This window comes from Scomber japonicus, chromosome 21 (assembly GCF_027409825.1).
Source record: "Scomber japonicus isolate fScoJap1 chromosome 21, fScoJap1.pri, whole genome shotgun sequence".
Taxonomy (NCBI): domain Eukaryota; kingdom Metazoa; phylum Chordata; class Actinopteri; order Scombriformes; family Scombridae; genus Scomber; species Scomber japonicus.
In genome coordinates, this window is record NC_070598.1 from 16,862,840 (window position 1) to 16,885,426 (window position 22,587).

Genomic DNA, 22,587 nt, shown 5'->3' on the forward strand with positions numbered 1-22,587 from the left:
TGAGCCAATTATGTTAGTGCTGGGATATTCTGACTAGGATTTACATGTAGGATAGCTTTTTATTTTTTACTCTATATTTTATTGTCAAGTATTGTTTTAATCCTCATGAGAAATCATTACCATGTCTTGCAATACTGTATTCCCTTTACTTTTACTCACCATGCTACATCAAAACACATCTTCACTGTAACAGCAGCCAGAATGGTTACTACTTACTTTATACTACATATTGTCTATAAGTGCATACCTCTTTGTATTATGCAACGAATAAACCGCATGTTTTGTAAACATTTTATACAAATAAAGATATAAAAGTTTACATAAAAACACAAGACACCATTTGTATTATGTAAACTATATTTCGTCCTCAGATATACACTTCATTTTTTCTTATTATTTTTTTTTTTACAAAATGATGTTCAGCAGTAATGGACAAATGTTTGACAGGGCACTCCTGAAAAAGAGGATGAAATCTGCACAAGAGAATAGGCAAACTGCAATTTTTCATGTGTTGATATCTTCATTATGACTCCTGGGGTTTCTGGAGCAACGTCATACTAAGCTTCCCAATCATCAGGAGACTGAAACAAAAGGAGACATTAGACTTTATTCACAGAGTATAAAATGAATCCCTACCTTGCTGGAAATTATGTTTTCTAGACTCTTAATGACAGAAAGAAGATCTACTAATTGTTATATGGATACCTTGCTCCAGCCACCAAGCCAGCTGGCATAAACTTCCTGGATCCATAGAATCTTTTTCCCATGACGGCAGCCAGACTGCCTGATGTTCCTGCAAGATACCATGTAGTATAAAATATTAGCAAATGATGGTTGATACAAGATGCTTTTGTAATTTAGAAACTCCTTACCGAGTACACACTAAAAACATTTTAGTTTACTAACCAAGGGACACCCAAATATTATTGGGGTCATTGGAGACCTGGTAGGCACCAAAACCTGCGAGGCCCCCAAAGAGAAGACCAGCAGCCAGGGAGGGGACGCTGCCTGAAAGAAACCACACAGCAGTTCAACACCTGCATTTGGAACTGGATTTTTGGTGCAGACAAAAATATTAGGCATTTCAAATATATATTTATATTATTATTAAATATTGATACAGTCAATTTTCTTTTATATAAATAAAACAAACACAGTTTTTGCAGTGAGTCTTCAAATGTGATCATACACTTGTGAAAAAAAATATAATGGAGACAGAATATTTAACATTTAAACAATAACATTTCATCTCATTTTAGTGCGTGAAAATATGAATGACCATGAATCCATTAATAAGACAAAAAGTTAATCTTACGGGCTGACCTTACCGTCCTTATTCTACAAAAAGATTAGTAATGGAGGTAAGTGCAGCTGTAACCACCACAGATACAATGATGTAAGTGCGTCCAACAAGCAAACAGATATCAATATCGTATCATTATCGTTTTAGGGACTTTAACGGGGCATGTAGAGCTGATTGATGTTTAATACAACACCTACCTGCTTTCACGTAACCCATCACCCCCCCGGATGCGACGAGGGCTGCGTATCCATATCCTACCCAGTCCACAGACATGTTGAACACCTGTCAGGAGCCACAGCACGGTCAGTCAGGTAACACACTAAATGCGCACAGTTTTATTCAATTCAAACACCTCTCTGTTGACTTACATCAAGAAAACCAAAAGGGCCGTCTGAAGGCTGCAACACAGTGCTGTTGCAACAAACTAGCTGAGCCAACACAAGATATTGAAACATTGTCTCGCAGTCTCACCGCAGCGCTCATCTGATTTGGACACTAAATGTCGCATTTTGGCTCCACAGAGTGCTATCTATTTATGTGTCTGGCTCTATAGATAAGACCAACTGCTTCACAGAGCCCCCAGCATGAGCACCACAAGCATAGACTAGCATCAGAGAGCTTCTAACACATGGAGGGTATTAAAAGAAAGGGTTCATGTTAAAGCTAGTGACACATGTGGAAATTAAAGGTAGCATTAGCCCCAATGTCTCATATAAAAACGACCAACTCATAAATATGTACAACCTTGCTTCTTCGGTTTGTCCTCTGTCAGTAGCCTAAACAGCAGCAGCAACCCGTTCTCCGTCGACCACAATTTATTGGTACACATAACACGCCGCGAGGTGCCCGATGGGAAATGTAGTTCATAGGAACGAGGTGTTGCGTTCAAAACAGGCGGGAATTGAAGAGATAAAATGCAATCGTTATTTAAAAAAAACTTCAGCCCAGTCTGATTCATTTCAGAGGTTACTCATATTTCCAATACTCATTTTTCTGATGGATCTATTCAAAACTTTGCATCATCATCCAGTAGGTTTACCAAAACAGGTGTGCTTGTTTTTAAACGTATTAGCTCAAAATAAAAAATAAAAAAGGCCCCCAAAAAACAACAAAACATGAGCACATTAAAACAGTAGGCTACATGACAGTATGTTAACTCCAGTGTTATGACATACATAACAGTAACAGTTAAATTAAATACTTGCATCACTAGATATGTGTTGATTGTCCTCAGACGCCTGTATGTTTTACGACCACAAGATGGCACCAAAGGATAAATTAAAGTTGTTATTGTGACCTGGCTCAACATCCCTTAAGCTTAAACAGGACTTGAATAATTTTCTCAACGCTATTTCAAATATATTCTGATTTACATTCAGAAAAAAAGAAGCCACACAGAATATCACATTTCAGGCATCGTCTCGGCATGTGTGTTTTTCAGTATTTATTGGACGTTTTCCATGAAAGTGAGCAGGTTTAGTCTGAGAAGTGTGATTAAAGTTCATGAAGAAGGACAGGTGGATCTGGCTCAACAAGAGGGCTTTAACCAAGCGTTAAGAACGCCGTCTATTTAAGTTTTGGTCAAGTTTTAAACAAATCTCACATATGACCAAATTTGGACTCGAATGTTGATATGCTATTTTATATTTCACTTATTTGGCACATGATCCTTATGACCATCTGCTTTTTTGACTGGCATCGGTTTGGCAGTCACACTTAGGCCCACTGGAATGCTCACTGCGCACACATTCTCATTTGGTTTCAATTACCTGCAATATTGTCTTAAATCGAGTAACGGCGTGTCCTTTCCCTTCTCCCGAAGCAAGGTGGCGCTAGAATACAATTTATCTACTTGGGGCAGCAGTGTTTTACACAATGGGCCTGAAACCATCTCACTCAACAGACACCAATTTCATGAATTTCATGAAGGTACATGAGGCTTTTGTACCCTGAGTGCTGGTGACGGGATATTTACTGTCTTCACCATTCAGGCAAGTCCAGCTGGAGCGTGTCTGTGGCCAAAAAGCATCTTTTCTGAGATGATTTTCCAACTTCAAAACAACTTGAGGTTTAGGAATGACTCCCAACGCCGAGCAGTATTTCAAAACAAAGAGGAAAGGAGGAAAGACAATGAGAGGGGGGAACGTCTCACAACAGTTTTGGCAATGAGGAGGACGCGTTAATTACGCATGAAGATCGGTTTGTGACTCAGTGATTTTTGTAAACAAGGACACGGACAAACACAGACAAACTCACGCCATTACCACCTAAAACTAATGCAACTGTAAATAATAACAACAACAATAATAATAATAATAATAATAATAATGATAATAATAATAGGCCTAATAATAATAATAATAATAATAATAATAATAAAAACAGGTTTTGTGTCTTAATACAAAGTGCCTGAGGTGCAGCCGTTGCCGACGCCTATTAAACACAGCTAGCAGTTTTAGGAAGCTGGAAGTTGCCGGAGGCCCGGTGCTATGGTGGAAGTGGTTGAAACCAAGCCCTAGACAAACAGGCTGGATATTCAAAAGGGACCCCGCTCTTGTCTGAGAGTAACCCACTCTCAGACAGCTCTGCTTTAAAACTTACTCCTCCCTTAGTGCGCAGAGCCCCAAACAATATTTCTGATCCCCCCCGTAACCCCCCTCTTCTTTGTCCAGGTCTGGTAAGGTCTATATAGCTGCAGGTATTGTGTGTGCAGTTAAAATGTGTTCGCCTTTGAAGTCAAACATGAAGGCTTGTTTTAAATATTAACACCACAAAAATCTATAGATTCTGTGTGGAATTATGCAATTGCAAAAACACACAACTAGAAAATATTTATTGGGGGGAAATGCTACATTTTATATTTACCTGTAAAAACTTTGTCCAGTATTGTCAGTGCATACATTACTATGTTGAATCTAAGTGTGTGAGGGAGTCATCCATGCAGATGTTTTTTGCTTTCTGGATGAGCGACGTGCACCGAAACTCTGTGCGTCCCGTTTGCAGTCAGCCTGCATGTGTGTGTGCTCAGTCAGGAACTTCTAAAAAAGGAGAAAAGGTGTTTTGGACTATAGCTTTGACCATTATCACCCATGTGAGCGCAAGTGTTGCTCTCTTCTCTGTGTGCGTGTACGTGTGCGCGGGAGAGAGCGCTCATTCGCTCTTGGCCCGGGGGGTCTACATAAGTATGTATTAGAAATAAACAGTGGATAAATAAATAATGACCCTGACAATAGCAGGGTAGCTTTCTGTGTAGAAGTAATGATGTTGGCAGTTAACCTTCAAGTTTTCTTTAACTTGACACAGTTTCATTTGCAGTGAGAATTCATGTTTTTTACCAACACCAACCTGTGAGGAGGAAAAAAAGAGCGGAAAGGTTAATTTGTTCACAAAAGTGCCCCTTTTACTTTTATGTCACTTGAAAACAGACATATAACATATGTCATTTACAGTATTTTTTTGTATTGCTCCGTTTTCCTTCATTTTATGAGTTATGGCATATTTCTAATAACTCATTATTATCTGTCTTTTCTTCTTCTTTTTTTACACCAGGAATGAAAAGATGTCTCAACCCACATGCCATCTTACCTGTCTTTGCAAGTGCACAGTACACTTTGGTCGTTTTCATAAATGAGAGAAATCTTATATGTAAATTCTCCTCAGGCAGGAAGATCATGACTACAAATGTGGATTTTATGTTAAATGTCTTCAATTGACACTTTCTTGCAACTATAAATAAATAATATCTTTGTAGCAGTGACTGTGATTGGATCACAGTTTCCTTAAATAATTAAATTAAGCAAAGATTTTTTTTTAAATATTTTTTTATTATCTTATTTAATTTTCATTAGACACCAAAGCATGACAGGCCTATCCAACAGTCAGACAAAAAGGCTATTTCACTTTTTCCCAGTTTGAGTCTCCTTTTCTCGCCAACACCCGGTGCAGTGCGCATGCGTCACCAGGTGGCCCCGCACCGTTTTTATGTCCAGGTGAGGCGATCCGGTCCAGGTAAAAAGTAAAGGTTTACTTTGGAACCGAAGGCTCAATGAGATAGCACGGCACGAGATCGACCAAAAACAAAGGCAGCAGAAGACAAAGAATGTCAATTATGGGCAAAATGGGGGAATGGCAGGTAGGTGCTGCTTACTTTAAGACAAAGAGACGGCTGTGAAAATCCATGAAAACTGTCAAAGTGTCGACTTGTAAAGATGAGGCTGCACAAGAACCGTGAAATGTTTTACAAAGAGAGGTGGTAGGCTACAGTACTCGTGTGTAGTCTACAAAGCTATAGAGTTTACCAGACAGGTCATATAAAGAAGTTGTAGATATTTTGGAAACCCTCGTTTGTGGTGATGTAGCCTTGCACATCCCATTGTTTTTCTCTGTAAAACTGAGGATGTTGATGGCATAATATATTTGTAGGTTATAAGGATTCAAAGCGCATTTCAGATACACTGTAAATGTGTTTTCTTATAGGTTTGAATTGTGTGGAAAGACATTAGAGACACGCCATGAGCATTGACGAAATGCAGTATTTTAAATGGTGTCCGAGGCGTCGTTGAAGTCAAATGTAACTTTTCATAAATGCATTTGGTCTGTTTATACAGCTGTTCCACATTTGGTTTAAATTCATAAGTTGCAAAGCATCCCATAATAGACTTTCTACTGGGTCCTGTATACTGGGTCCTGTAGTGTAAATTGTCTGTAATTTAACTAAAAACCTGGCCTTGTTTGTTTTTTTTTGTGTGTGGAGGATTTAAGAGACGATCCGAGATCTTTACTGAAACAAAACACTTTAGTTTCACCGTTTAAATCCCCACCACAGACAACCAGGCCACATCTCCAGAAAGACACTCGCATGCTGTCATTGTCAGCCAGTATCATCGCTCCAACTCTCATTAATAACAACTGCTTGTAAAAAGGTACTCCACCAAAAATGGTAATCCAGGTTTTAAACGAGAGGGAGCCAACGCCTTAAAGAGCTGGCGACCTGTCTGCTGACCCACGACCTGCTGAGGTGAAGACTCGGCCGGCGACAGTGCAGAGCCGGGCTCCCTTAGCCGCTCATTCAAATGAAACAAGGCCATGTTGTTGTGTTAATTATTTACATTCCCCCCAAACCCTGCGCTTTTACAGGTACTCAATGGACCTGTAGAGCCGCTTCGAATGGCTCACCTTTTTAACATAACATTGAAAGAATAGCCTCTCAAGGTCTCCACTCTCAATGGGATTAAAATAACAGTTTGGAAGTAGAAGAAGAAAAAAAAAATCAAGGTTAACAACAAAGTGTGTGACAGGGTGCTATTTGCATAGACATGCTGTTTTAACATCAGCTCCTGGGAAACTAATCAGTGAGACAGTGATTGTGGAGGGATGAGACAGTACACTTCTACCAAAAAGTTACCTCAGAGCAAATAGATTTAGTTATCATATAAAATACAACTATATCGTTAAAATAGCATTTCTGGAGTCTGATGTGCGCCTCTTTTGCTTCGAAAAGACATATGAAATTACACTAGAAACTGTCCCAGGTGCATGCAGGTCCCCATGCATGACTATACCCTCCCCTCAACACACACACACTCACATACACACACACATACACACCTCACTGAACAGTAGAAATAATAAGCATGTGTAGCGTCTTGCTGCTTTAGTTTTTACCTGTGCGCTGTCCATTGGTGTTGTGTGAGCAGATGGGGGGGAATCAAACGGCTGTTGATATGCTAATGAGGCCCTGTGCCAGTGTTATTACAGAGCTGCTCCAGCCCTTCACTTCCACCATTAGAGGGAGACCTCAGAGCGCAAGACAGACAGCAAACCCACAGCTTCAATAAAAGTAGTTTTTCTGAGCGGGGAGCACAATTCACTGAGTGAAAACAAGGCTAAGGCGATACCTATACTCAATATCCACCTCAACAACCCATGAAAATGCTTTGGAAATTAACTGATAACATTAAATATGAAGATTGCGAGGTAAGGGGCTCATTTTTTGGATTAATTTGAGTTTTATTTAATTTTTAAGAAATGTATTGCTAATTATTTTAGGGATGTGTTGTATTGTTTTGATCCAAATATGTCATTCTTTTGACAGCTGTTAGTGAGCACATTTAAATCCAGTGCAGGATAAAATTATCTTTGTTCATTAATATAGTAGGCTGTACTTATTTCTGTATTTATGGAGGGTTAATAATAATAATATTTATAATAATATTAATAATAATAATAATAAAAATAATAATAATACTAGTAATAATAATAGTAATAAATATGGCAATAGCAGCATTTTTTGGAATGTAATAGTTGCATGTCTAAAATTACACCAGTAATTTTAAAAATATTGTCATATTTAAAATTAACATTTAAAAAATATATCCACATATTAAATGACACTTGAGCATAGTAAAATAATAATACACACTTACCACCAATTTAATTGAAAACAAATATTTTGACTTAAATGGCAGATGTAACGCTCACACAGCCTGCTTTATTCAGTGCTTAAATGGCATGACATTTACCCTTCACTTTTAATATATCTGCAATTGGAGCCGTTAGATTTTTTTTGCGTGTGTGTGTTGTATGTGTGGAGTGCATACACTGAGTGATTGTTGTTATGAGCATAGACAAAGTTTGGCAGTAATATCAGGGACTTGTTTAGGAGTGGAGAAGCCAGTCGAACGTGTTTTGAGCCGCGTCCTGAGAGGATAGAGACGGCCGGGGAGCAGGAAAACAAAAGCTTTGCACCTCCGCGTTCATGTTGTGCTGATTTTTTAAAAACATCTACAGTCAAATGTTTACCCTTTGGTATCGATTCAAATGTTAAAATTTGCTATCGAAATCCATTCCCAAAACCAGTGTTACGTAAATGTTTTTAATGCGTGATTAGACAGGAAGGGGAGCTCTTGTAGTCGCGCGTAAAAGTTGGTTGGAGCGCCGGATCCGAGCGGCCCTATCATAGACTTTGGGAATTCATTTTTCTCCGTCTCTCCGGGTCAAAGTTAAAAGTTAGCCGGTGTGGCTTTGGGTTTTTGGAGTCGAGGAGGAAACCCGTGGATTCATTCGGAGCTCCATGGAGGACAGCTCGTTGTCGGAGTCTGAGGTGGAAAACAAAGGGGCGAGCTGTAGAAATGAGCTGGTCGGAATGCCCATAGCGTCGTCTGCTGGATTTTTACCCAGTTCAGAGGTGCACATTGTTTCCTTCCATACCTTCTTCTTCCCCTGTCTATGGTCCACCTCCCTTCATTCCTATATCTTTCTTTCACTTTTGCGCTTTGGCCCTGGGACCCTTTTAAAATGCCCCCCCCCCCCTCCTCCCTCTCTCTCTGATTCGTCAGACGCGAGTGAATGTCCCTCTTTTTCTCTCTCTCTCTCCACTCCCTCCTCACTCTCTCACTCCCTCTTTCTCTCTCTCCCTCTCTCTCTCTCCCCATCTCTGATTAGATATACTGATTCCTCCTTTCAATGGACGTCATTTAAGCGCAGACTCCTGCCTTGAGTTGCGTCCTCCGCTTCACGCCCGATTTCCGACCATTCTTTCCTTATTATTAAGTATTCCTGTAATATTAATAGTCATGAATGCGTTCTATTAGGAGTCCAAGAGGGAGACGAAGAAGCGGCTCTTTTGCTAATATGAGCTCAAGCGAGGGGACGGCAGCACTGTGATAAAAGCCAGGAGAACAGGGAGAAAGAGGGTTACCAAGAGAAACTTTTCAACCCAAATCCGCCAGCAACACCGAATATCTGCATTTTTAGACCCAGATGAAGGGCAGCGGGGATCTAACCAATTATTTCTGATGGATTATCGTCCTGCTACTGTGGCACATATCTGATCGCCGGGGCCATCGTGATCTTGCAGGAGAGAAGAGTCTTTTTTTCGGGGGACTAAACATTTTTTTTTCTTTGGTTTTGCTTGTAAATTCCACTTGCTCGCCCCCCAAAACGCTCGCAGTCTTTTTTTGAACTGATTACTCTTTTCTTTTGAGTCGCACCAAAAAAATCCTTTCAGATGTTAGTGCACAGTTTTTCCGCGATGGTAAGTTGCTGGAGGCTCACCGTGTCAGATACTTGAAAAAAAATTTTGTTTTCAAAACAGAATTTTGTTTCCTTCGCTGAATAATGTTTTCCTAAGTTTGCATGCTTTAAAACTGTGGAGCATCTTGGAATAATGTTGAAAAACAGCAAGCTTCACTTGTTTATTTAAAGGTATATTCACGTCCGAAATTCGATGTTTAATTTCATCATTTACTTTTTTGCAGATTTTCCATATCTTACTTTTAAAACAAAAACAAAAAACAACATCAAATAGAAGTGTTCGTCGTGTGTAATGGATGTGTATATTGTTTAAAATACATTTCAGAAGCAATGACATGAATTCAATATAGATACCACACTTGGTCTAATTCCTGTCATCCACTCAGGCCATATTTGAAAATGCCCCAGCTTAAGCCCGCAGCATTCAGCAGTTTGAACAAAGAGAGAAACTACATTATTTTACAGTCATGTGTTTGAAAAATGTTTTTGGGCTAAAACACACTTTTCTGTCTCTCCTCCCCTGCTATAGGACCGCCATGACGGCACCAGCAATGGGACAGCCAGGCTACCTCAGCTGGGCGGCGTGGGCCAGAGTCCCTACACGAGCGCCCCTCCGCTCTCCCACACACCGAACTCGGACTTCCAGCCCCCGTACTTCCCCCCGCCCTATCAGCCCATCTATCCGCAGTCTCAGGACCCTTACTCGCACGTCAACGACCCGTACTCCCTCAACTCCCTGCACGCCCAACCGCAGCCGCAGCACCCGGGCTGGCCGGGCCAGAGACAGGGTCAGGACAGCGGCCTGCTGCACCAGCACCGCAGCCTGCCCCACCAGCTGTGCCGGGAGTACCGCAGGGAGGTGCTCCTACCGTCCGGCCACGGCCTTGACACGGGACTGTCGGACTCTATCCCTATCCATGGAATACCTCACTCTTTAGAAGATGTTCAGGTAAGGCAGCTTTCACCTGGTTTTCTCTTTCTGTGGCTTTACTGGTTTATAAAGGAAGTGTGTAATGTTGCTGTAATTAGCTCCTAATTGTAGGCCCAGGGTTAACACTATATTTATTTTTTAATTATAACTGTTATTATTAATAATAGTGATGGTGGTGGTGTTGCTTCTTTATTTATTTATTTATTTATATTGTAGCCTATATAATTATTAGAATAATTTGTAGCAACGTACTGTAGTTCATAATTACTATTAATGTTAGTATTATATTATTGCGTTTAATTGTCATTATTATTGTATTGATAAATGTGTCCTGATTGTACGCTGTATGGCTCGGGTTGCAGTTAATACAGCTATTTCTACTGCCTGGGGAAAAAAAATAGCATTACAAAAAACATTTCCCAGTATGTCAAGATTATTTTAAATAACACCAGCACAATTTTGCATCCTTAGTTCGATTTATAAAATATAGTTTTTAAATCATATCAATTTTTAAACGCTGTTAGTTTAATTCAATGGGATTATGTTCAATATAAGTGAATCCAATTCAGTGAAATAGATAAAACACATTATACGCCGACAAGCTTCCCTCCATGTTCTCTGACTTTATTTGATTTCTCTGGGGGAGAAAAAAAAAAAGAAGAAGAAGAAGCTTTGCCTTTCTTAGCGAATAATAACACTGCATGCACACTAAGGAGTGAATTGAGTTTGGTGGGTTGAGTTTAGGAGAACAGCTGCGATTACTAAAGATGCATGATAAATGAATGCTAAAAATGTCAATAACCATCATTCTTATTGAGAGTATTCCTCCCCGTTTTTCATCAGAAACAAACACCAATAATCCTCTAATTAGTTCATAGGCCTTTAATAGGCTGCGCTGCCGTAATTACTATCCAATCTAGATTAGAAGTTTCCTTGTGAGTAGAGCCAATCTGAGGGCGAAATTAGGTCAGGATTATGGGGCGACACAGCTTAGTTATTTAAGTCTGAGTTTTGTGATCTAGTGTAAAAGCGTCCATCAGTGTAACCCGCTGAAAAAGACGTATGGATAATAATAACAGGTATGGGCCTCGAGAGCCTCCATGTTGGGGTGATTGTAGCCGCTAATTGTGCCAGGCTTTGTTCGTGCACAGTGTTATGAGGTGAATTCACTTACACAGGCTGCTATTTTCATTTTTAATTTTTTTTTTGCCTTTGTGCTAAAATTGTCCGTTTTTTTTTGCGTTTGTGTCACAGTCTGTTGAGGATCAAGGAATTCACGTCCCCGACCAGACTGTAATTAAAAAAGGTAAGCAATTTCCTCCGAGATATCATGCATGTTTCTGTAAAGCTGCACACACTACTAGGCTACACACACACACACACACACACACACACACACACACACACACACACCATTCACCATTCTGCTCGAGAGAACTCGATGCAATGCGGTAATGCCTGACTGATCCTAATACGCAGTAGCCTATTTTTCATTACATGGTTTCCAAGTGCATCAAACTGGCTGCACCTTTTTTCTCGCTGATGGAATTTACTGTCAGCGTTTCAGAGCAGCGGGGAGATGAGTAGAGCTGGTGGGCTTTGTAGGCCCGTGGTATTGATGGTCAAAGATACAGGGCCCTATAGACGATCCTGGCACTTCACTGGTGGAAGCCAATAGCTGCAATCACGCTGCATGGTCAGATCTAAAATGGAAGTTGGTACCGCTGGATGGAGCACAGGCCTGCCCCCTGTGCAGGATGATAGTCTGTCATTTACACAGGGAATCAAAATTCGGCTTAGAAAAAAAAATATATGACACCAGTTTTTAATCTATCTTAATATCCATCTCGTATTTAGAGCTCTTTATTGATGGTTGTCTGATTAGTAGTATCAGTATTTTTATTTATTTATTTATTTGCTGTCAGAAATCCAGCCTGATTCATCTTGTTTATGATACAACACGGGAGGCCTTTTTTATGGTCACGTTTAAAAGCGTTATGTCAGGTCAAATTAGAGCTCACCACATAAGATATAGAGCGATTTTTCTCTATTTCTTTTTTTGTCCTCTGTTCTTTCTTTCTTTTTTATTTCAGTCTGTCTATCTGCGCATCAACATGATAATTGGCTTCTTATATTAGTAATCTCAAGAGTTCGTTTAACTCCTATTGTCTCTATTAGGCTCCCCTGAGCCATTAATGTCACAAGTGATCTATCCAAAGGCGCACAGTCCCCTTTGTCTCCGGTTACTGCACACCAAAACGGTGTAAAGCCTAGTATGCGTTGAGTAACCCCCCCCCCCCCTCTCCTCCACCTCTCCTCCTCCCCATCCCCATCCCCTCCTTTCTCCCACCCTCCCGGTGTGAAATCACACACGGGCAACGGTGTTTTGTTATGTTGTGTCAAAATAGGTAGAGGGGATATCTGTGGGTTGGTGTGGTTGCTTTGCGCACAGTCGATCCATGGCGCGACCAGAGCAAAAAAAATAGGCTGATTGAGCGCTTATGATGCTGGAGAGATCCTCCTCGCTGTCTGTGCCTGAGATCCATACATATAAAAGAATGACTAAAAAATAATCAGTGCATTTCACATGTGTCTCTGAACAATTATTTCTAATAGCCTTGCAACACAATTATAATTATTGTTGTTATTATCATGATTATTGTTATTACTGCTATGTATAGGCCTTTGTTAGTCTCTTCTCTGTGCATGTCCAGGTTGCTAAAAGAGTAAAAGTATACGCATGTGGTGCTAAACTCTAAATCCGGGGCCTAAATCACCCCCTCCTTCTCATTTATTTAAGGCTCTTCATTGCATGGAATTCACTGAGCACAGTCTCTCTCTCTCTCTGTCTCAACCCCTCCATCTCATCCCTCTCTCCATCCTACTACCACCACCCCGTCCCCTTGCTAGGTCCAGTGTCTTTATCCAAGAACAACAACGTCTCCGCCATCCCCATAAATAAGGACGGTCTTTTTGGAGGGGTGGTAAACCCCAACGAGGTGTTCTGCTCAGTTCCGGGTCGCCTGTCCCTGCTCAGCTCCACATCAAAGTACAAGGTCACTGTGGCGGAGGTGCAGAGACGCCTCTCGCCGCCCGAGTGCCTCAACGCTTCTCTGCTGGGCGGGGTGCTGAGGAGGTGAGTCTGACTGAAAGGCTGCAAAAAAAAAAAAAAAAAAGAAATCTCTGCTTTCTGTATACCTGTGTGTTCGTGTGTCTGTGCGTGTGTATGAACTCTCTCACTCTATCAATCCATTCCTTTAGTTTCTCTCTCTCTCTCCCTCTCTCTCTGTCTTACTCCTCCTCCTCTCTCTCTCTCTCTCCTCTGTACCAAGAATAATTAAAATCGACCAACCATGACACCTAGCTCCTGCATTTAAAGCAGGAGGGGTCTGTTAAATTCCATATTAACTTCCCTAGCGCACTGGATCTCTCTCTCTCTCTCTCTCTCTCTCTCTCTCTCTCTCTCTCTCTCTCTCTCTCTCTCTCTCTCTCTCTCTCTCTCTCTCTCTCTCTCTCTCTCTCTCAAATTAATGTAGGCCTAGTCTGTTTCAACCGCAGCTCTATAGGCCCAGTGAAGGCATTACACATGAAAACATTGGTCTCCAGTGAACTGTCTAGTGAAGTGCTGCAGACACGCAGCCAGTTATAGGGCTGCCTATTAAGCAGGGCTTTATTTATTCATTTTGTAAAGTATTTGTCTGATGGTAGAAACGCCACGGCTCTTTTGCTATTATTTATAGTTTGTATCAGGGATGTGGTGGAGGGCAAATCCAGCCACAATCAGTCAACCCACCCTTTAATTAGTGTTAAAGAGTTAGACCACATTTACTGGCTGACAAAAAAAAAAGTAGAAAAAGTCACAAAAAGTAATGCTGGTTTGACAGTGGCTTTTTGCTGGTTAATTGCCTGGAAACCACAGTTAACCTCTCCTTCAATTTATTTATTTGGGATATTTGCACAAGCTCTATTTGGTGTGCAGCACCTTTAAAAAAAATCTTCTTCTTCTTCGTCTTCTTCTTCTTCTTCTTCTCCTTCTTCTTCTTCTTCATACATCAGCCCACTCAGAGAAATTCCTACACATGAACAACACCACAATGAAATTCTGCTTTGTTTTATTGTCACAGGGCCAAATCTAAGAACGGAGGAAGATCCTTAAGGGAGAAGTTGGATAAAATCGGCTTGAATCTACCTGCGGGCAGACGCAAGGCAGCCAACGTCACCTTGCTGACGTCACTAGTGGAAGGTAAGTCGGGTGCATTTTTAAATCACGTTCCCACTCTTGTTGCTCCCGCGATATCAGGTGCTTGCAAACAGGGTTTTTTTTCCTCCTCTCTCTCTCTCTCTCTCTCTCTTTCTCTGTGTTGGAAATCAGCATATGCGCTCATCCGTGTAATGTGGACCGACTTTGCCTCGCAAGTAATAAAGCATGAAGGATGTGTGTGTCTATGTGTGTGTGGAGATACACACACACACACACACATACATACACACACATACACGCACACACACGCAGAGAGAGAGAGAGAGAGAGAGAGAGAGAGAGAGAGAGAATGGTGCTGGTAATTCTAGTGGCTTTGCAGCGTTGGCCTTCGCTTTCAGGAGCACACTTGCAGGTCCACGGCTGGCCTAGTTCATACACAGGATGAATTTGTGTTGAAGTCCAGTTAATTATTGAGTGCTGCTTGTTTATTGGGTGCCGCCGAGCTGTTTCACCTCATGGATGAAAAGTCGATTGATTTATTAACCCTGCATTGTTTCAAAGAGCAATACCATAGCCTCGATATGGCAGCGCAGGGGCTGATTTTTTAATGGTGCTTTAATTCATTTGTTAGCTTCTCATGCGTTGGTTTTCACTGAAGATTTTTGTGGTATTGCAAATGGCATGACGCTGACCTATGGGGAGCTATATATACGTTTTGGGCCTATTAAAGAATAAATTAGTCAATTATGGCGCGTTAAAAAGATGCCTTTTTTTCGCCAGTGGATAAATCCATTTTGCCTGCAAAGTTTAACCTTATTATTCAGTGCAGTGGTATTTGGTGTACTGTGGGTTTCCAAAGGTGAAAGCCTGCGATGGTTCATTGGTCCCTGTTAATCATTATTGCAGACGAGGACCGAATGCAATATTCATTGTGCTTCGTAGAAATTTGGTGCTGTATTGTAATGAGCCTGGAGAAATGTATGATTCTGGGTAATAAGGGGGTGGTGGCACGTGTGTGGGGGGGGGGGGGGGGGGGGGGGGGGGGGGGTGGATGGAGAAGGAGGGGAGGGTGGAAGAGGGGTGGTGGGGGGTGAGGAGGGTTAGGCAGCCGGTTATTTAGTGAAGGGACACTGCGTTTTCTTGAAGTGCTGTCATTGTTTGTGATCCGCTCCATTTTATGGAAACGAGTTTACTGGACTTGAGCTTTGATGCTAATTGGCGCATGCGTTCTTCCGGAGCAGAGGCTTATGGGCAGGAAGCCCCGCAGTAAAAACTCAACTGCTTCAGGAAATTAAAACCAAAGACTTGGGAGAAAAAAAAAATTCAACCAACAAGAGACAGGAGCTCAGACTCGGAATGAAACTTGCAATTCTCATAGCTGAAGTATGTAAAGTGAAAGTGAGATTTAGACATAGCCCTTTAAAATTGCTTCCCCATGCCACTGTGATCTGCTGGACTTTCAATCATGCGCAGGCATTGGTAATCAATGACATGGTGTTAAGCATGACGCTCCGTCTATATTTCAAATCCAGTTATTGTTCCTCCTCCATATTTAACATTCTCACGGTATGGAGGATTTCAGGAGGTGGACATGTATTGACAACTCGCAGGGCTGTTGTTGTTAGTATTATTATTTGTTGTCTGTTATTGTTATTATCATCATTATTAATGTTGTTTGGAAGGTACAGGTGCCATAACCCTGCTGTCTGAATGGATAAACAGTGGACGCTCGTGCTCGGATGAGATTAATCATGTGTTGGCCTAGCAGGGAGTGTGAACTGCTCTGTATTTGATGTAACCATATTTAATAAGCAAACACATTCAACCTCTTTTTTTTTCTCCTTCTCTTCCTCTCTTTCACAGGCGAAGCGGTACATCTTGCCAGGGATTTTGGTTATGTATGCGAGACCGAGTTTCCAGCCAAGGCAGTAGCTGAATATGTAAACCGTCAGCATTCCGACCCAAACGAACAAGTCCAAAGAAAAAACATGCTATTGGCCACGAAGTAAGTGCTATTATCACATTTCACTGTGTCACACCAAATGCATCCCCGTCTGTGCCAGTGTGTGTGTGTGTGTGTGTGTGTGTGTGTGTGTGTGTGTGTATGTGTACGTGTGTCTTATCACACACACACACACACACACACACACACACACACACACACACACACACACACACACACACACGCTTTATTAAAATAGAAAATACATCCATCATATTTTCTTAGTCTATTAACAAATTCAATATTTATACCACATGTCATCTGTGTGATCATGACTAAATATGTCGTCTACATTACTTATATCCATATCAGTCCACTAATGCCATTGGCCAATCAGATTAGTCAGTTACCCCCTCCCTTCTTCTTCTTCTTTTCTTTTTTTTCTTTTTTTTTTTTTTTTTTTTTGCTCAAATGTTACTCGACATGTTTATCGTGGATTTCATTCAGACGCTTTACTTCCTGTTTTTATTGAATCAAGTGCTTCAATCTAATATTATAAATGATAATGAAGTATTTGTATGCACTGCTGTTTAGTGTGTTAGTGACCCATCCACGCGCAGCTGCATTTTAGTTTTGGCCTGTGATTTCAGTGACACTGACTCATAGCTGGTCCTCATCCAGCGCTGCCATTGGTGTTGGTTATTTTTATTATACGTTAACTGAAACATGGGAATTCCTTACAAGGCATGGGGACAAAGAGCCCTGCATTTAATATTGATGACGAGCCGCTATAATCAAACAGCTGTCAGCTATAACCGCTTATTACTGGCTTTCTGGGTGTTATGGCGCAACACCATGAAATGGAAAGTTAACTCACCTTTTCATGGTGGAACACAATTTTCTCACGTTTGAAAAATATTGTACTTCAATTCAGAGCACTTCATGTAAGTAAGATGTAAATTACACACTTTTAAAGTGATGAAAGCATTAATGTTTGGTGTCTATTATTTTATTATTTGGTGTTTGCGATTTGATCATGAGCGACTGGGGGGGGTTTAAAGTTGACACTGCAGACATGCTCGTTTTACATCAAAAAGTCATTTGGACTCATGTTCTCTCTTAACATTCTATTATTATTATTAGTAGTAGTATTATTATTTTAATCCTGCCACTGAGCTGAGAGATTTATTTCCACCTGTTCGTATAGCTTCAGGATATTTTTTTCATTTCTGGAAACAAAGCAAATATGAAATGCAGTCTCAGACAACCAAGAATACTGAAACCAGTTGCATTGCATGTGCGCTTATCTTACCTGTGTGACAGGTGGCTTTTTACTCTCTTTAAGCAAAACTTGAATTTACACACCACCGCCCAGCATCACTCACTGATTTTAATATTTACATTTGTAGTAGTAGTATTTGAATGTATTTCTATATGATGCAATGCAATATTATCCGATGTTTGATCATTAAAGTAACACCTGGCTCCCTTTTCTTTTTTAGGCAAGTCTGCAAAGAGTTCACAGATCTTCTGTCCCAGGACCGCTCGCCGCTGGGAAACTCACGGCCGCAGCCCATTCTTGAACCGGGAATCCAGAGCTGTTTGACCCACTTCAGTCTAATCTCGCATGGTTTCGGGACCCCGGCACTGTGCGCGGCAGTCACGGCCCTGCAGAACTATCTGACCGAGGCTATCAAAGCCATGGACAAAATGTACCTCAACAACAACCCCAACAGTCACTCAGATAACGGCACTAAAGGCGGAGACAAAGACGAGAAGCACAGAAAGTGATGTTTCCATCCCACCTTCACCGAGGGCTAAAACCCCAGGGCCCTTCTGCTACACCAACCTACACCCCTCCGCCTCGCCAGGGCCCCCACCCATCCAATATAAATATTATAAATACCTTATAAATACTATTGATAAAGTTAAACGTGCCACTTCCTGATCTTGCGCGGTTTTACATGTTTTGTTTTTACATCCCACTTTGGATTCACGGGGGAAAACGACGCAAGAATCTTCTTCTTCTTCTTCCAACACCTGAACCATATGAAATGTTATTTTAAAAAAAAAAAGAGAAAAGAAAAAAAGCTGCAGAGGAACAGCTGCAGGGCGAGGAAAAGGTGTATTGCCTCAGCCAGAGGACTTTTTATGTACTCCCCTTATTTTTTATGAGCTGCAACGAATGGACTGAAATCCAGCGACCCCTCTATATCTCAATTTTACGATTGTGACAAAAACGAAGCTAAAAGAGGACGAATTCTTATCAGTATTGTGAATAATAAACTTGAAAAACAAAGAGAAAATCCACAGAGCTCCATGTCATGACTTCAGTTGTAGACTCTCACTCTTCTCTCTCCAAGCGACCAACTTGAACTTTTTGAATTTCAACACGATTCACGGTTATATAAGGGAATCAGTGTTCATGTATGTATATATTTATTTATGTGTAATTTAATGGGAATTGTAAATATGGTGCGTCTGTTGAAACTTCTTTTTTTTTATTTATCTGGTGCCTCCTGTTTTAGTGGGTTTGAATATTCGGTTAGTTCTTCATGTGATTTTATGGTTCTTAGAAAAACAGAAGTTTGGGGTATTTTTTATTTCTCTGGGATATTTCAATTCAGCCCTCTTGTAGCATGTTGAGGCGACATTGAAGCAAGTGAACAAATTTAATAGAAATAAACTTCCATTTCTCTCTATATATATCATCCCTACTCAGTTTTTTTATTTGAGACGGATCATCTAAGTGAGACCCTGAGGAGAACTGTTTTTTTTTTTTTTTTTTTTTTTTTTTGTGTTTCTATTTTCGTTTTTATACAAGCTTTTATGTGTTGTGCCAATCAGAATACGTTTCACCTCTTGTTCTCTCCTTGAAGCACCATAAAAGCAATAAATGGAAATATTGTCTTTTTTTAAATGTTCGAAGACATTCAAAAAACATTTTTTGGGACCACCTGATATCTTGTTATGTCCGATAATGTCCAAAATTGGAGGCGGTTTTAGCTGTATTGTATAGACATGTGCTGGCAATAGTTCCCATGCCTGTCAATGTATTATAGTCCTTTGTTGCCCAGAAAAAAAATAAATATTTGATACGCTTCATCTCGATTTTTATTCATATCTTTTAATTTTTTATTCACTGCTTGATACGCCCGGGTGTTTTTTTTCCCTTCTTCTCTTTTTGGTCTTGGTATTTTTTTTTCCCATTCTGAACGGCTACAGTAATTGAGTTTAAGTCTCCCCTGACGATTGCTCCTTGCAATAAGAAGCTGAACTCATTGTTTCCCTCAAGTATAATAAAAAAAAAAAAATCTTACTTTAAACTCCCTAGTTCAGAGCACAGGATCTTATGCAGGCCAAATGGCTCACAACAATGGATATATTCACGTTTGAAGTGTGCAGCGCCACCCCTCCAGCTAAAACCCTCTGAGATGTATATGGGCCTGGTGTGCAATGTTTGGTTGTTATAGGCTATATTTGGCACCCCCCCCCCCCTCTCTCTCTCTCTCTGTCTCTCTCTTACCCCCCCTCCCTCTCCACCCTCCATCCGTTTATTCTGTGCTGGAGCTTTATTCAAAGACATGCATCAAATATTTGTTATGTTGTTTGCCTCTCAGTGTAATCAATGAACAATCAACGCTCAGTATGCTTGTTTTTTTTATGTTTATTTCCTGATATAATACTTTCATAACGAATTTCCCCCCCCCCACCCCCCCACCCCTAACTGGTATTTAGTCTCATTTTGTTTGGCTGAGTGAGTCTATAAATGTGGCTATCACGCTGGCTGTAATAGCAAAATGTGATGCTGGCCTTTGCTTTATTTTTGCGTGCAGAGCTGCAGAGAGCAGGCCGTTGCATAACATTTGAGTTGACTTTGATTGTATATTGATGGCGTGGCACCTATAGCTCGGAATCAATCTCGTCTGGAGCATGAATCAGCCTGGTGATATATATATGCATCTTGGTATTGTTTCTTGCTTTCCCTATTTCACTGTCTGGTAACCATGCAGTTTAAAATATTGTAACACTGGGAGAGATAGAGCACTGGGCGACCCCCCCCCCCCCCTTCCTCCTCCTCCTCCTCCTCCTCCTACTCCTCACCCTCCTCTTCCTCCTCCTTCTCCTCCTTTTTCTCTCTCTCTCTCCAATCTCCTCAGCAGCCATATTTATTATCTGCATGATTTTTTCGGGCCCTGGTTTAATTCTGAGGCAGTTGTTTTTTTGCAGGAGGGTGAATGAAGCCTAACTGTACATGTCCTTGGCATAATTGCGATGCACAGTGCTGGAGCAGGTGAAGCGAGGCATTGTCTGTCAGGCCCTGTTTTTGTTGGCTCAGTCCTCAGATTGTGTGTGGGATCCTGTCCTCAGGCACAATAGCTCACTCATAAAGGGGAGAGACTACCCGGCTGCTCCTGCTATGGTGGATGTGAAGGGGGGAATAGCATAAATAGTCACTTTAAGGGGAAAACAATCGTATTAAAACAGCATTCATTGGCATTAGCTGGAAAGGAAGCCCCCTCACGTGTGTCATTAATGCTAATGTTATTTAATAAATGTATCGGGGTTTGCTTGAATGAAAACAGGTTTTTTTTTTTAGGGTGAAACGAACGCATTAGAAATAGTGGTATCTGTGACAATGGGTGGATATTTGTGCGCGTTGATGAGAGATGAGGAGGATGGCAAGGCCTGTAATTGTGTCTTTTTGTGTAATGGAATTGGAGTGTTAAAGAAACTCCAAATCCCATTGTCTATCATTTGTTTACACCGATACCGGCATATACAGTCATTTGCATACCCCACCTTTTTTTTTTTTTTAATACAAAATTATAATTTTGCCCTCATTTGATCTTTAACAGGTAGAGCTAGTTTCTCTAATGCCTCACAGCGAAAGTCATTTGCGAAAAAAAAAAGAAATAAGAAGAAGAAGAAAAAAAAACAAAACAAGGAGGTCTGAAATTTGAACAGCCAGTCAGCAATATCCAGCTGAATTTGGTTAATTCAATCCATAACCGCTGCTTGTCTCAACTAAACCAATTACAGCTGATTCCAGTATAGTAATTAATACGGGCGAGGCCTGTTGTTATCAAATATCCATGAGAATATACGAAATAAGTTAAAGTGATATATTTTTTGATTAAGCGTCGTCTGCCGGCAGATGATGATGCTCAGGGATGAATTGTGTGTGTGTGTATGTGTGTAGTTGTGTGTATGTGTGTGTGTGTGCTGTATCTATTCATTTCATACGGTATTTGTCTGCATTGTAAAGGCAGGTTCAGTAGGCTGCTGGCGCTCTGTTGATATTTATAGTTTGTAGCAGAGATGTAATGAAGGACAAACACACACAAACAGCCAGACTCACTTAAACCACCTCTCTCTCTCTCTCTCTCTCTCTCTCTCTCTCTCTGTGTGTGTGTGTGTTAAAGTGTGTGACACAAATCTTACTTAAAATCACTCGCTGCAGCACCAAATTGAAATTAGTTATGCATGCGTTGTATGGTTAAATTAAAGGAGAAATTAATGTTTGCGTGCTGACACTCCAAATATATTTATTTTTCATGGCAGTCGCCTTCTATTGATCACTGTCTGCCGGGCATGAGAGAGGCAACTTTTCATTTGCAACCAGCTGCACATCACTGCTGTGCTCATCAGTCCTGTACAAATGTGTCCCTCGTCCACTTTTTAAACGCTAGCAGCCATGTTTTGTGGTCAGAAAGTATTTAAGCTGATGCTGCTTGAGATCACTGCTTGGGTGGAAGGATTGTCTGCATGGCCTAATTACCCTGTAGCACCATCGCTACAACAGTCTGCACTGTAACGCTCGCAGGCAATGCTTTGGAGCTGCATGGGAACTTAAGGGGGGGGGAAGATGTAGGGCAAAAGCCTGCAAGGATCAGACTTGTTCACTGCACTGCAAGAAATGTTATATTGGTATGATTGGAATGTGATTGAAGCCCAGCTGTCTTTCTTGACATTTAAGGAGTTTTTATCTGAGTATGATGGAGATTGAAGTGATTGTTTAAAGATGATCAGTTATTGCGCAGCACTATGGAAAAACAAAAGGATTAGTGTGTGTTCACATAATGCTGGAAAGTTTTTTTTCCCCCCTCACTGATGGAGCAGAGATGTTTTGATAGAGGATTTTGATGGACTAAACATGTTGTCGTTGTAGAAAT

At 40.9% G+C, this 22,587-nt stretch overlaps 2 protein-coding genes across 4 annotated transcripts; one reads left to right on the forward strand and one right to left on the reverse strand.

Annotated features, from left to right (window-relative positions):
- Positions 1–339: 339 nt before the first annotated feature.
- On the reverse strand, positions 340–2,115 carry tmem14ca (transmembrane protein 14Ca). The gene is made up of 5 exons (XM_053342446.1): positions 2,048–2,115; positions 1,501–1,585; positions 907–1,008; positions 706–793; positions 340–581 (listed from the first exon to the last, which is right to left on the reverse strand). The coding sequence occupies exons 2-5, from the start codon at positions 1,574–1,576 to the stop codon at positions 524–526; spliced, it is 324 nt and encodes a 107-aa protein (XP_053198421.1). The 5' UTR covers positions 1,577–1,585; positions 2,048–2,115; the 3' UTR covers positions 340–523.
- Positions 2,116–5,402: 3,287 nt separating this feature from the next.
- tfap2a (transcription factor AP-2 alpha) lies at positions 5,403–18,202 on the forward strand. Of its 3 annotated transcripts, none has more exons than XM_053342430.1 (7): positions 5,403–5,435; positions 9,867–10,286; positions 11,523–11,574; positions 13,179–13,404; positions 14,393–14,511; positions 16,333–16,474; positions 17,914–18,202. In XM_053342430.1, exons 1-7 carry the CDS (start codon positions 5,403–5,405, stop codon positions 18,200–18,202), a joined length of 1,281 nt encoding a protein of 426 aa, XP_053198405.1. The 3 variants fall into 3 exon arrangements, with proteins under 3 accessions (XP_053198405.1, XP_053198404.1, XP_053198406.1); XM_053342429.1 differs by lacking the exon at positions 5,403–5,435 and adding an exon at positions 7,229–7,279; XM_053342431.1 differs by lacking the exon at positions 5,403–5,435 and adding an exon at positions 9,312–9,338.
- The last annotated feature ends 4,385 nt before the right edge of the window (positions 18,203–22,587 follow it).